Here is a 14,232-nt window from a genome sequence, read left to right on the forward strand (position 1 = left end):
TTTCTTACTTAGAAAGTTACATATTAATGATTATTTTCATTAAGTAATCCTGAACTTGAGCCCTCCCTCAACTAAATTTATCAAGCTCCGCCTATGGTGACTAAAGAGTCGAGGTTACAAGTGCTTACGAATCTCATTATTTACGATTGAATTAAAGTTTCTATCAAACTACTATTTATCACTTTTTGGATGTACTGAAAAGATTTCAAAAAGAAACTTTGGATCCAAACGTCCAGTGTTCAATTATAGACTATAATTTTGGTAGGTACAGTGGTGGAACTAGGGGGATGAAGCCGCGGTTTGATCCCCAGGCGTTACATTTTAGTGGGCGTAATTTTTTTATTGGCCTTTATTTAATTTTTGATGTTGGAAGTTAAAAAAAACTATATTTATTTCACATAATTTGTTTAAGATTTGGTGATATCACATTTAAAGGAATGAAAAACAAAAAATAAAACCATACAGTGTAAAATAATTTAATGGTTACTCTATTATTAATAATTAGAGCGCGTAAGCTGCGCGATCGGCGTACGTCGACGATCGACAAACTATAGTGTATATTACATATTTACATACAGACAGAACGTATAGTATGAATAAAAAATATATTTTGTAATCGATTATAGTACAAAATTAATCTTATTTATATTACTTAATACTTATGTCGTTGTCATGACAAAATAAATTTTTTTTTTTATTTTGTCATGGTCATTGTATTACGTTGTAGTTATTTTTAAATAAAATTTGGAATTCACCATTTTGGTTATCGACATTATTCTAGTTAACGATAAGATTATGATTAGATTCGTTTAACTGTACGTAGTATACTGGAATATACTAATACTATATTACTATAATAATTAAGATTCCTAGTGAAGCGTGTATTGATGCCCAATGGCGTAAATACTGGGTAGACAAGGTGGGCAACCGCCACGGGCCCATAACTGACGAGGAGTCCTAGTGACTAGGGCCTAGTCTAAACAATAATACTCTATTTTAGTCTTGGTCTATGTTTGGGCATAATTTTAACATTTTCCCCGGGCGTAAAAAATCTTAATTCCTCCTCTGGGTAAGTACCTAGTACAAGACGAACTGGGTTTATAGAAGTATAACAAATATAAAAAAATATTTGTGTTTGGATGATATTCACCATAAAAAAAAATTAAAAATTAGATACCTAAAACGAATCGAGAGGAACATGCCGCGTCCTGCAGAACTGCAGTTTTACTCCCGCGCGCGTCACCGTCCCAGACAGACGTAGGGCTATTTAACATCCGCTGAAAGACCATAAAATGGAAGGAATTGCCAGTTGCTACAATAGCTTTACCGTTTAAAATTTATGTAGCGAGTTACATTACTATACTTAGAGTACATTATGTAGATAGTAGATTAGGCAATAACAAATTCTAAAACGCCGGTAAAATCAAAATGTAAGTATTACTCTAATGCACACTTATCTACATTCAGCAATCAACCATCACCCAACACACCATATTGCGCACCTACACTTACCGCTAACTTATCCATCCATTCAAAAAAAGGTGTGCAGTTGTCTCCCTTTATACTTAGGTTCAGGCCACTGCCAACACCGTAATAACTAGCAATCAATATAAATAAATGTTCTTGTTATATTTTGTACCTTGGCCTCACACCTGTAACATATGTGAATACGAATATGTATCAACAAATACATTACGTTTTATTATATAGTACAACTTTCAGTAGATATTTAAATATCAAACATAATATTATAATTACAGATAACGTGTAATACATTACAAAATAAATTATGTACAGTAGGATTATTAGACATTTAAAACCTTAAAAATAAATTACTATGTCAAGCATAAGAATATGTTTATTAATTTTATGTAATGACATATTATTATTTATAACTATTCATTTAGGCAAAGGTGTGTTAATGTTATACATATTATAGTAGATTTATTATTTAAATGCTTACATAGAATTATGTATCTGTTTTTGATTACTTGTTTCTTTCGTGTTTAAACTATGACGATTACTAATATATTTGTTGTTGTTTTGTATTGGAGAACTTGATTGAAATGAATAACTCATAGAAGATCTGTTCAAATTTTTACAATATTGATCATAATATATGACATTTGTTTGACTGACATCACCACATAACCATAATTCACAAGAGTGACTAATTGAACGTACTATTAATACTATCCATGATATATGTTTAAAATTATCAGTAGGTTCAATAGGGCCACTTTGAATAGCCAAAAACTTATAATATTTTAACGCTTTATCTATGGATCTGAATCCATCTTCTAAGGAACTGTATAATGCGTTTTGCGTAATAAATATACAAATTATCTCTTCGTTATTAACAGTGTATTTTGTTATGGCACCAGGGTCAAATTTATTGTTTTTAACGTCTTTTAATAAACTATAAAAAAATAAAATACAATTGATTTAATATACAATATATTTAATAATGTTTTTATTTATTTAATTTTAAAATCCTGAAATTCCATTACCCCACAGCTTAAAAATAATAAGATATGAAATATGGTTGAATGGGCCACTAAGATAGTTGTCAAAAAAAAAAAAGATGTTTTACATATTTATGGAAAATTTAAAAATTAAAATTTGTAATGAAATTTATTAACTGCTGCATAAGGCCCAAATAAATACACTGTATTAGTATAGTAAACAATCTACCACTAACAAGAAAATGCTGCTATGAAAATAAAGTTTTCTGCACAGATATAGAATGTAAAGATCTTGAAACATTTAAACTTATTTTGTTGTTTTATGACAACCATGTATTTTAAATAAATATCAAAAATATACAATGTATGTTATGTAGATACCACATACTTTTGTAATTGCCAAATACAAAGTGATACAGTCATTGCCAGATAAATTGCGGCGGTGGCGCGATAACGAAAAACCAGGGGTTCTCTGTACTATATTATTACCGAAAATAAACATATATTACTATACCATGAATCAACATTTTCATTTTTTTTTACATTTTATATAGAACTTTTCATGAATAGATAATTAATAGTAATATAGTGAAAACTTTTTCATGACATGAATATCCGTCATATTGTGTAGAATGTCATTATTTTAAATTAACTTTTTTATTATTTAAAATGCTTGACTTATCATAGCACAGCAGCAGTCTGTTAAATAATAATTTGAAGAATATAACCTAACTTTCTTTATGGAATTATCTCCATACAATTTAATTTTATTCATTAATATGGCAATAACCAGGACTTTGAATTTTAATGCATTTGCATGTTTTTTTTTTTTTTGCTACACCATATAAAAAATGGTTTTGAACAAAATTTATTTTAACTTATTTACAGTTCAAATACAAGATATTTTACATGTTATTGCATATTTAGTGAGTTAGGGCATATAATTGCATGGTTTCATGGTTTCTTTGTATTAATACTTATTTTATTTAAGTAAATATTATTATTTTTTCGGTCTATCTAGTCTAAATTGGTCTAATAAATCTGTATCGTGGATTTCTGCTTTGATGTATTAGTGATAACTTCTAAATTGATGAAGAAATCATTGAGTTTTTATGAAGATGAAGCACTTTTAATCAGAAGTCCTCAGAAACATTTAATAGTCTCACAGATTAAAGGTCATTTGGGTTTTATAAAATCCAGTTATAAATGTCTTCCTGTGACTATAAACCTTCATCAAAAACGAGGCATAGCTTTATTAGAAGCATATAAATTGTTCAAAATATTTCAGCCAAGATTAATGATTTGAAATTGTAATATGTTAGTATTGTATTGAACTTGCTGTAACCGCCATGAGCTATGCTTTTATAAATATAAATAAATCGCTGATTGTCTAATGTAATTAGAATACAAATAACTCAAAAGTCCTAAAATATAATATTTCAAATTTTTTATTTTTTTAATCGTTTTTATGAATTTTAATTGCATATTTTTGCATTTTTTAAATTGTTGTGCACATTTTTGAATTTTTTAATGCATATATAACACTTTTTAATGCATTATATTCATAGCCCTAGCAATAACTAATATTTTTATTTATTTATTTACAATATGGTAGATCTTACAACTATATTATATTCATTAATGTCTTATAAAGTTTTAAAAGTCAATGAATAGATGTAATTAATTAAATTAAAATATAAATACTTTTGTTTGAATGGATATTTAGTGTCCACATTATCAACTACACTGTCTTTCCAATTCTTTTTGCATACTTGTTCTAAGTCAATAAATAAGACAATTATGGTTTTGGCCATCATCTCCCATAAATTACATGGTGCAATGTAAACATTTAATCTCTGTGGTATTTTCGAATCTATTAACTTACCATTTTTTATAATAAAAAATATATCAAATTATTTAGTAATTAATGGTTATTAATTTCTAACACTCACTTTAGAAGGTACACATACAGTTATGTCAATACCAGATCCAGAAAAAATATCAATTATGAGAGATCTTGTATCAGACCAATCAAGTTTATCCAATCCACAGCCAATTTTGGGTATTCCTAATTTCGTTAAATTTAATTTCTTCATAATGATGACAAGTGAACGAAGAACTTTTTCCATTGTATTTATTGTAGGTTTACCATTACTAAATTTTTTTGTTACCAAATAAAAAGCATATTGATTATGGCGTTCAACTATACCAACATCACCTATTTTTAATTTCTGATCAATTAGTTTACCAACACCACCAAAAATGCGTCTAGAAAATAAAATAATTATTTACAACTCAATATAATATCATAAATAGAATAAGACATTTTTACTTAAATTCAACAGCTATACCCGCTCCCATTCGTAAATCTTCAGCAACACAATGAGCAAGAGAATAATCTTTTGATAACTTGAAAAGATCTTCATCGATTTCCTCAAAAATACTAATTAAATAACAATAAAAAATTGTAAATACATTTTAAACTGTTTATATTCCAACATAATGTTAAATTTAAATTTATAAAGTATAAACAAAAATATTATTTAAATAGTTATTGATGTAACTACCAGACTAATCATAATTTCTTTTATTTTTATTCATAGACAATAATGATATGTTAAACATTTAAACAAAAAATGAAGTAAAATAAGTTGAGTAATGAATTTTAATAATGGACAACATACCAGTTTTCATAATAAATTAATGATTTCCCATGTAAATCGCTGTTGCTTCTATTTTGCGCTTTATTCTGTTTAAAATTCTCACTAATAGATATTTCATTCTTTCTTTGATTTTGATTATTTGTATTGTAAGAATTCCTCCTAATTAAAAACAATATAAAACATTGATAATTTTATGTATTACTATTATAAACACTGCTTGTATAAACACATTAATGTATCCAAAATAATTTTTTAAAACTATTATGATTATTTATGAGTAATGTAATGTTATAAAATGTATAATATAAAAATAATAAAATAATGATTTAACTATTACTCAATAATAATATGATTCAAGACGATGACATTTTAACAATTTAAATAATTACTGAAGAAAAGATGAATAAAACTGATGACATACCCTTTTTCATAACTTCTTGATTTAAATGTATCCTTATTCAAATCAATGTTGTCTCTATCAACCGCTTTTTTTTTATCAAATTTATGAGAAACGTGTGAAATTTGTCTGTTAGAAAATCTACTTTGATTTTTTTTCTTGTCGGTCCATCTATTCAAAATAATATAAAATATTAATAATTTATTAAAGATGATTGCATAATTAAGTTTAAGTGACCAAAACAATAATTCAAGACTATTGTGATTATTTGAACAAAATGCAATCTTATAAAATTATAAAATAAAGACATAAATATCAGATAATAATGATAATCAAGTTTTTATTTTTAACAAGTTTTAAGAATTTGATGTGTAAAATATTAAAATAAATACTTGATTAGAGAATATAAATATTAATAATTGACAACATACCCTTCTTTATCATCATTTATTGTTTTATGTATATCATTCAAATCAATGTTCTCTCTTTCAGGAAATATGCTTTGGTTTTGATCACTTTTACTATAGTTTGGTTTTTCACTAACATTTTTATTACTAACTTGATTTTTTTTTTTGTTATTCCGTCTATTCAAAATAGTATATAATATTAATGATTTTATTACTATTGTGATTTATGAATGCTAATTGCATAAATATATTTAAATATCCGAAACAATATTTTGCACCCAAATTAACCCAAACCTATGATACTCCCATAAATTATAAACTTTTGAAAAATCAAACACCCAAAACTCGAATAATTTTATTTTTACAATCTTTATGTGATAAATCATTTAGTATGTATTTCTCGAGGTAAGTTTGATTTTGTGAAATGTAGATGGTTTAAAATTAACAATACTATTAATAGAAAAATGTTTACAACCAATTATAGGTTAATTCAATAAATATTTTCTTGAAACTAATATCCAAAAAATAAGCCGAGTTTGATCTAAAACAAATGTTGTGCATTTGTGTTATATTTTATTACAAATAACATAAATTATTTTTAAAAATTTTAATTTTGTTTTAATCTTTTTTTTTGGGGGGGGGAGTTAATTTGAATAATAACAGTTAATAACACCTAAACAATATAGATAGCACTCGAAACCTGAATAAATAATTCTGATGCAAAGTTTTGATATTAATATTATTATATACCAAATAGTTAAAGGAAATAACCGTTAAACTTAAATAATTGGTAAGTTACCCTTCTTTATCATCATTGATTGATTTACATTCTATTTCTTTATTTAAATCAATTTTATATCTATTATTTGCTTTATTTTGTTTTGATTTATGTTTATTGGAATCCTTTTGATCTTTACAAAAAGATTGATTACTGGCTTGTTCTTCATGACTGTTCCTGCTAGTTAAAATAATATAAATATATTAAATATGAATCATATAATTTGAATATTGAATCCTCAATTAATTTTTATAATCAAGGATATATTTTGCACATGCTAAAATTAACCATACTGCTAATGTTTATATTTATAAAACTTAAGTCTTTTTTTTAAATTAACCTTTAGGATAAGATATGGAATAAGATTGTTAATATGATTATGTTATAATTTAATAAACATACTATTTAAAATAAGAGAAATTGCATGGAAAAAAAGAATAAATAACAAATTCAGTTGTATTTATTTTTAAATATTTTTAAATACTATTGCTTTTAAAATTATTTATTCATTTATTTGTTGTATAATAACATTTAATCTAATATACTTAACAAGTAAATAATATTTATTATTAAAAAAAAATTCTATGGTTGTGTTTTTTCTATATTTTTAGTTCATATTTCAAGATTTGTTAGATAAAATTTAAGTTAAAAATTTATATGACTAAATATTTTAAACTACTGGTGCATAGTTATACGAGTAATGAGATAATATTACATTTTATTTAATGAACAAAATATATGATGGGCTGTTTATAGTCAGTTAATTCAGAGACCTCAATATTATATGCCACTCAAGGCCATTACAAGCCTAAATCCTGCACCAGGTAAATACTGTATGATAATCATGTTACAATTAATATCTATGTGCCTACTAATAAGTTAACTATATTCTGTCAAGCAAAAGAGTATGTCACAGCCGACAAAAACAGTTTTCCTGTACATCCCCAATCAACAACCTGCAATCGAGACTGATTCAACTATGACAAATATGGGATGTGCAGAATTGGTTTTCTCACTGGACAGAGTTTAGTTATTAGTGTTAAATTAATATGCTACTCAAATTTCAATTTAATATAGATAAAAAATATAGATATTATATACTAAAATATAATATTATGAAATGATTTCCACCAAAAGCTAAGCTTAGCTTAGTTTATTGAGAAAAATGTTCATATTAAAAATTTATTTATTTATGTTGATAATTTATAAAACAATTTATAATAGATCAGCTATAAGATTAAAATTAATATAAGTTACTTAAAATATTATTAATTAAATTCTTAAATTTATTTTTATTTAAATAATTATAAGTTTGCAAGTAATCAACATCAATACCAGCATTAAAAAGTTTAATTTTTCAAATTATATCATTATAAACTTTAAAAAAGTAATTTACATAATAAGACTGCTTATTAATACTAAAATTTAGAAAACAAGTTTTTAAATTACGTTTTAAACAATTATTATCAAATCATAAACCCAATTATATAAAAAAGTATAAAGCAATAATACCAGTTAGCACAGACAAATCTCAAATAAATATAATTTATTATATGTACTTGTCAGTGGATGGTGATGAATCTAATACATTATCACCATGATCAATTTCTTTGTCTTTGTCTATAGTTTTACATAATGAATTTAGCTCAATTATATTGTTTGTTTTTTTTTTCTTATTGTATTCGACACACTCATTGGGTTTATCTTGAACTTTTTCATTATTCCTAATAAAAAAAAAACGTATATTTTAATTAGAAAAGATGCAATGAGAACGGTAATCAATCTTGATTTTACAATTAATGTTTGCAAAGCGAGTTTTTTAAAATACTTTTTTTTCCATCAACATTTAATGAAACAACAAATAGATATATAAATTAATAAACCTTTGAAGAAAAAATTTTTAGTAAATACCTTAAATAAAATTTCTCACCAAAAACATTTAGAGTAATTCTAAAGACTTTATTTTAACAGCAAAAAATCAATTAGACACTAAAAGAGTTAAATAGTAGTATTTAAATAAGATAGTTAAAAAGACAATTATTCTAAAATAATGTAATTTGTTGGTTCCTAAAACAGAAAAACATACTTCTCTTTTAATGATTTTTTTCCTTGTTTCTTATCTTCAACTTGGTTCTTTTTTACATCATTCTTTGTGTTATTTGTTGAGTCTACTTTACTCCTAAATACATTTATTACAATTTTAAATAAATATATTATTATTCTTATAAGTAGGTTTATATGCAACTAAAATTCTAAAATATGAATGTTGAATAAAATAATTATTAACATTATTAGTCGCCATAAATTAAAAATAATATTTTAATAAAATGCAAGGAAGTTAAATTAAAAAAGCATATTTATATTGCATGTTAAATATAAACATAAAATACAATATGAAAATATGTATTATATCTTATGTAGCCCAGTACATTTAACTGTGAATTTATTGTTTTTATTTGATTTAATTTTTATTTATTTTTATCATATAATGGTAGAATAATGTTTATTGATTCATTTTTATGTCTAGATTGCTTAAGCTCAGTCTACTAGTTTAAAGTTTAAATATTTTGTCTCTGCCTTTGATAATAATATAAAAATGTTCAAGAGCAGAAATTAGGTATGAATAGTGACTTTTAAGTTTGAAACTGGTCGTGTTATTTCGCTGATATATCTAACTTGGAACTTTTTAAACGATACATATTGAGTATTGACTCTAACACTACTTTTTTATGTATTTTTATTTTAATAATTTACAAAAAAACATTAAAATAATTTTAATTTAGTATACTACATTATTATTTAATCAACAAAAACATATTAAACACCATGCCACTGTACAATGAGTTTTGTAAAAAAATGCACAGTGAAAGATGAGTTATTGTCAGCCAGTGTATGCATTCTATTGTGGGATAGAATATAGTTTGTGAAATCATTTAACTATTAAATAGCTTGAAACCACTGTTTTACTTTATTTTTGTTCTTATAATAAAACCTTTCACAAATTATGAACATATTTCTCATTTTTATAAATAAAATTAACAATTCAAGCAAAATACGAAGTATAGTTATAATATAATAAATATAATCCATTTATTAAGCAGTTAAATAAATTAAAATAATTTAAACATTTTACAAAAATTTATAATAATTACAATATAATATGATACTTCACACTCTGTAGTTAAATTAATTTTATTAATATTTGCTCTATTTTGATTGCAAAAATGTACCATTGGTAACTGTAGTCAATTTTTATATAAAAAAAAGTTTAGGTTAAATTTGAATGCATGTTTGAAAGTTCAATCAGTAATCCATGTTTTAATACAAAAGATATAAGAAATAATATTTTTAACACAAAAACTATGAATTTTTTTTAGTAAAATAGTTTTTATTTTATGCTAAAATAATTTATGAATAAGGCATACATAATAAAATAATATAAAAGATAAGAACAAAATATTATATAATAGTATAGCACAAATTACCTTTTAGTTTTAAAACTTTTCTTTTTATCCATTTTGACCTGAAATTAATTTTATCTAGATTTAAAAAAAAAATGAACGAAGATATTAGTACAATTAAGTATTCATATTTAATATACATTGACATAAAATTGTTCAATACTATAGAATTTATTCTATAAAATGATTAATTACTAATTTTTCCAATAAGCAAAAGTAACTGAATAAAAAAATATAATAGCATTGATTAAGTATACCTACTTAGTCAGCAATATTAGTATCCCTAAATAAACATAGTAGGTACATTTATTTATTCTTTAAAAAATATTATAAGGTAGATGGGCAAATATTTTTGATATATTACACATTGTGTAGATTAGACCTATCATTATTTAATTTTTGTTTATAAAAATAATAAAATTAATTTATTACATATAAGCAGCGCCGGATTAACAAGGTAATGGCCTACCAAGTTTAACAATTTCTAATATTTTATTACAGCTACAGCTACTATACAGTTTAAATAATTAAATAATAATAATTAAATTCAATCATATTTTCTTCTAATGTTTGTATTCATTTTATCACTATAATATAAAATAAAAAAATATGACCAGAAATTCAAAATTGGTATTTTGAGCAACCCACCAAGTTTTACTCGATAACTCGCTAGGCCAATCAATCCGGCTCTAATCATAGATTAAATTAGATCCACAAGAACTAATAATTATAGCCACTAAAAAAATTGTAAATATGTTATATTTTTTATAAAGTTAAAGTACCAGGTAATAATAATATAAATGCACTGTTCAACAGAATTATATAGCATACAATTTATTTTGTATTTTAAAACAACCAAAATAAGTACCTACCAACATAAGCTATTTATTCATATCCTATAAAGTATACAACTGTGAACAATATAATAAAATATATAGAAAATAGAAATACATTTAATTTAAAATCACATAAAATAAAGGTAATACCAACAATAACTAATACTTTCTATACTTACAAATTCGAAAACAAATGCACAATAGATGATCCAAAAAAATTATTTTATGTAAATAAAAGTAATTTAATAATAAGAAAAAAGGCAATTATTCGGTAATATCACTGTATCAGAAAAAATTTGTTTCGTAATGAAACTGAATAATGATAATATATAAAATATTCACTATGGTCGAAAAGTGTATATTACTATAAAATAATGCAACATTGTAACTATCTTCAGAAATGTCTGTTGATTGTATATCAAACTGTTAATTTGTTATTCATTGAAAAATGTCAATAACGCATGTAGCGACGCATGACTAAGTTATTTTTAAATGTTATGTCCATTAGCAAACATTACATGATCATTTATCAATAAATAGTTCGTTCGTTCAACGATATATAATGAATAACAGTATAATTATAAAAGGTAAAATGAGAATTTAATATATTTTCATGGTTTAATTTTATTTTATCTACCATATAATACGACCATAGATTAAAGAATTTACGAACATTGTCGTATTATCAGATAATTCGACATTTTTACGATTAATGAATAACGACATTATTTTTATCTTTATAAAATACTAATAGTGTCATAGTGTCAATTAATAATCTATAATAAATAATATTATAAATTAAATTTGTTTTATAATATTATTTTACTATATAGTATATTATATAGTAGGTGTATACCTACTATTATTACAGTTTAAATTACGTTTGTGTGTTAGTAAAAACAAATAGCGCCAATTGACCAAATTATCAAATTTAAATTTAAATACAATACGTACCAAATTAACATTTAATATTTTCGTGTAGTGTGAAATTGTAATTTGTGGATGAATCCCCCTCCGGCTGTATTTGGTGTAGTAGAAAATTTCCCTCCTATTTTTTTTAAGTTTAATATCTATTTAATAATATGAAATCATTTTTTTTTTTTGCTTATTGCCTAATAATTCCAAATATCTTCATAAATAAAAATATAAAATAAATTATACATGTATATTTTTGATCAACTAAAAACTGAACTACTTGAAACAATAAAAGAATAGTGTTGTTTAAAACAAGATAGTCTAATTAAAATATAATAGACAATAGTACTAGATACTAGTATTGGTATTTGGTACTATATTAGCTATTAACATTGAAATTTAAAATTGTAATCAAAACCCAATCAATTGCTGCAGGGGCGACGCTACACGGGGGGCAGAGTGGACAAATGCCTCTTCAATATTTGATTTTGCCCCTCCATTGCCCCCCTATAATTTAATGTTTAAAATATGCAAGTAAATAAAGAAATTGTAAATTAGTATTTATAAAGAAAACAAAGAAATTTGAGGTTTTATTGTAGTACATTTGTAGTGTGATAAAAATAAATTAGGTATATTTTTTGTTTATTTATTTAGAAATATAACATATATTATTATTTTGTTATTATTATAACCAAAACATTTTTAGCAATACTTTCTTGAAAATATGTTACCCTAAGAAAAAACAAAACAGTAAAAAACGATAAATGCATTTTACTTTAAAATTCCAAATATTAGTTAAAGTATAAATAATAATAACAATAAACTATAGTTATCGAATAGTACACACTCAGGTATCATTGCATTAACAAATATAACTTACATAATATTACTTATTTAATATAGGTATTAAATCAAAATAGTATATGCAAAAATTAGTACAAATGTAAAGTTTCAGTTCGTGTTCGACTCCCGTCCGAGTAACACGTATGTTTCCCGTATCGCTCCGCATTTATAGGTAGCCTCGATAGCGTAAAGACGAGTCTACACATAACAGGTATAATGATTATTCTATTTCTTACAACACATAACGCACAAATATAAATACCCCAATATCGTACAGTCCGTACTAGATAACAGCCGCTTTCGCGCGCGTTTATCTGCCAAGGTCACTAATTTCGATTATCTTATCTACTTCTAATGAGTCCGAAACTGTCACCGTTAATTATCTCCAAAGTCAAGGCACCTGTACAGCCAGGTGATAAATCACCGACGGCAAGCACTAATAATGATTATGTAATTGGCATATAGTCAATTCTAATAATCGCAACAGATCACCTCACTTAATTCGCTTCCCTCTAAAAAAAACTAACAGTTTTTTCTTTACATCCAAAAACCGATACGCACCGTTCTCGTCTACTTCTGAAAATGAAAACAAAACTCAACATATGGAAACCTTATCCGAACAGCACACCGAAATTAATAATGATACTAATACTATTAAAATAAATCTTCCACCTCATTGAAGCGCATCTACACTTAAATAAATGTCTCACACTTAAGGAATTAACTGAAGCCTCCAGTTTCTTTTGCAAAAGTACTACAAAAGGTGTTAAAATACAAGCACATAGCTCCGATTCCTACAGGTCAGTCATCAAATTCCTCAAAGAGGAAGACGTCTCCTTTCACTCATATCAATCAAAAGAAAACAAACCGTACAGAATTGTCATCTGTAATTTTCACTCCTCTACTGACATAAACAGGGGCGTACACAGGGGGTACTTTGGGTGTTCAAACAGCCCCCGAAATATTTTGATATTTGTATGGTTATTTACTTATTTAATTTGAATGTTAATTTTGTTATATAAATATTTGTATTTTAAAAAAGTATTTCAAGTATACCTAATTTTCATAAATTCTTTTTTTGCGTACGTGCCTAGACATAAGCCATATTTCCAAAAAGCTTCGAGGTTTTGAGTTAAAAACATAACAAATGTACTCCATAAAACCACCAAAACACCACTGCCCCTATTTTTCGTTGACCTAGAACCATCGGAGTCCAATCCAAACATTTTCAAATTACCACTTCTCTGATACTCTATAAAGTTCAAGTTGAGACTCCCCGCGTTAAAAAAGAAATCTCTCAATGTTGGCGAAGCCAATCTTACAGCCAAACCCGCAGTTATTTTCATAACCCTAGATGTGTACGGTGTGGAAACAATCACGAATCAACCAGTGTCAAAAAGACCGTACAAAACCAGCAAAATGCGCCCTCTGCAGTGGCCCTTGCGCGGCAAATTATACAGGGTGGCG

General features: G+C 25.2%; 1 protein-coding gene across 5 annotated transcripts; it reads right to left on the minus strand.

The window, feature by feature from the left end:
- Positions 1–751: 751 nt before the first annotated feature.
- On the minus strand, positions 752–11,517 carry LOC113553188 (probable serine/threonine-protein kinase DDB_G0283337). Of its 5 annotated transcripts, none has more exons than XM_026956378.1 (13): positions 11,187–11,517; positions 10,196–10,249; positions 8,797–8,889; positions 8,270–8,434; positions 6,732–6,887; positions 5,957–6,109; positions 5,550–5,696; positions 5,150–5,287; positions 4,798–4,908; positions 4,418–4,733; positions 4,170–4,345; positions 1,964–2,419; positions 752–1,652 (listed from the first exon to the last, which is right to left on the minus strand). In XM_026956378.1, the coding sequence occupies exons 2-13, from the start codon at positions 10,225–10,227 to the stop codon at positions 1,598–1,600; spliced, it is 1,998 nt and encodes a 665-aa protein (XP_026812179.1). In that variant the 5' UTR covers positions 10,228–10,249; positions 11,187–11,517; the 3' UTR covers positions 752–1,597. The 5 variants fall into 5 exon arrangements, with proteins under 5 accessions (XP_026812179.1, XP_026812182.1, XP_026812178.1 ...); XM_026956377.1 differs by having other exon boundaries at positions 753–1,652; positions 6,732–6,890; positions 10,196–10,233; positions 11,187–11,515; XM_026956376.1 differs by having other exon boundaries at positions 753–1,652; positions 6,732–6,890; positions 11,187–11,515.
- Positions 11,518–14,232: the final 2,715 nt, after the last annotated feature.

The sequence above is a fragment of the Rhopalosiphum maidis genome, chromosome 2 (genome assembly GCF_003676215.2).
Source record: "Rhopalosiphum maidis isolate BTI-1 chromosome 2, ASM367621v3, whole genome shotgun sequence".
Taxonomy (NCBI): Eukaryota; Metazoa; Arthropoda; class Insecta; order Hemiptera; family Aphididae; genus Rhopalosiphum; species Rhopalosiphum maidis.

Bases quoted from the DNA above. Each gene is read 5' to 3' on its own strand.
- LOC113553188 (XM_026956377.1), bottom strand. From the start codon at position 10,227: ATGGATAAAAAGAAAAGTTTTAAAACTAAAAG. The intron at 6,110-6,731 runs GTAACTTACCAA...TATTTTGAATAG, and splicing joins ATCAATGATGATAAAGAAGG to ACGGAATAACAAAAAAAAAA. The intron at 5,697-5,956 runs GTATGTTGTCAA...TATTTTGAATAG, and splicing joins ATAAATGATGATAAAGAAGG to ATGGACCGACAAGAAAAAAA.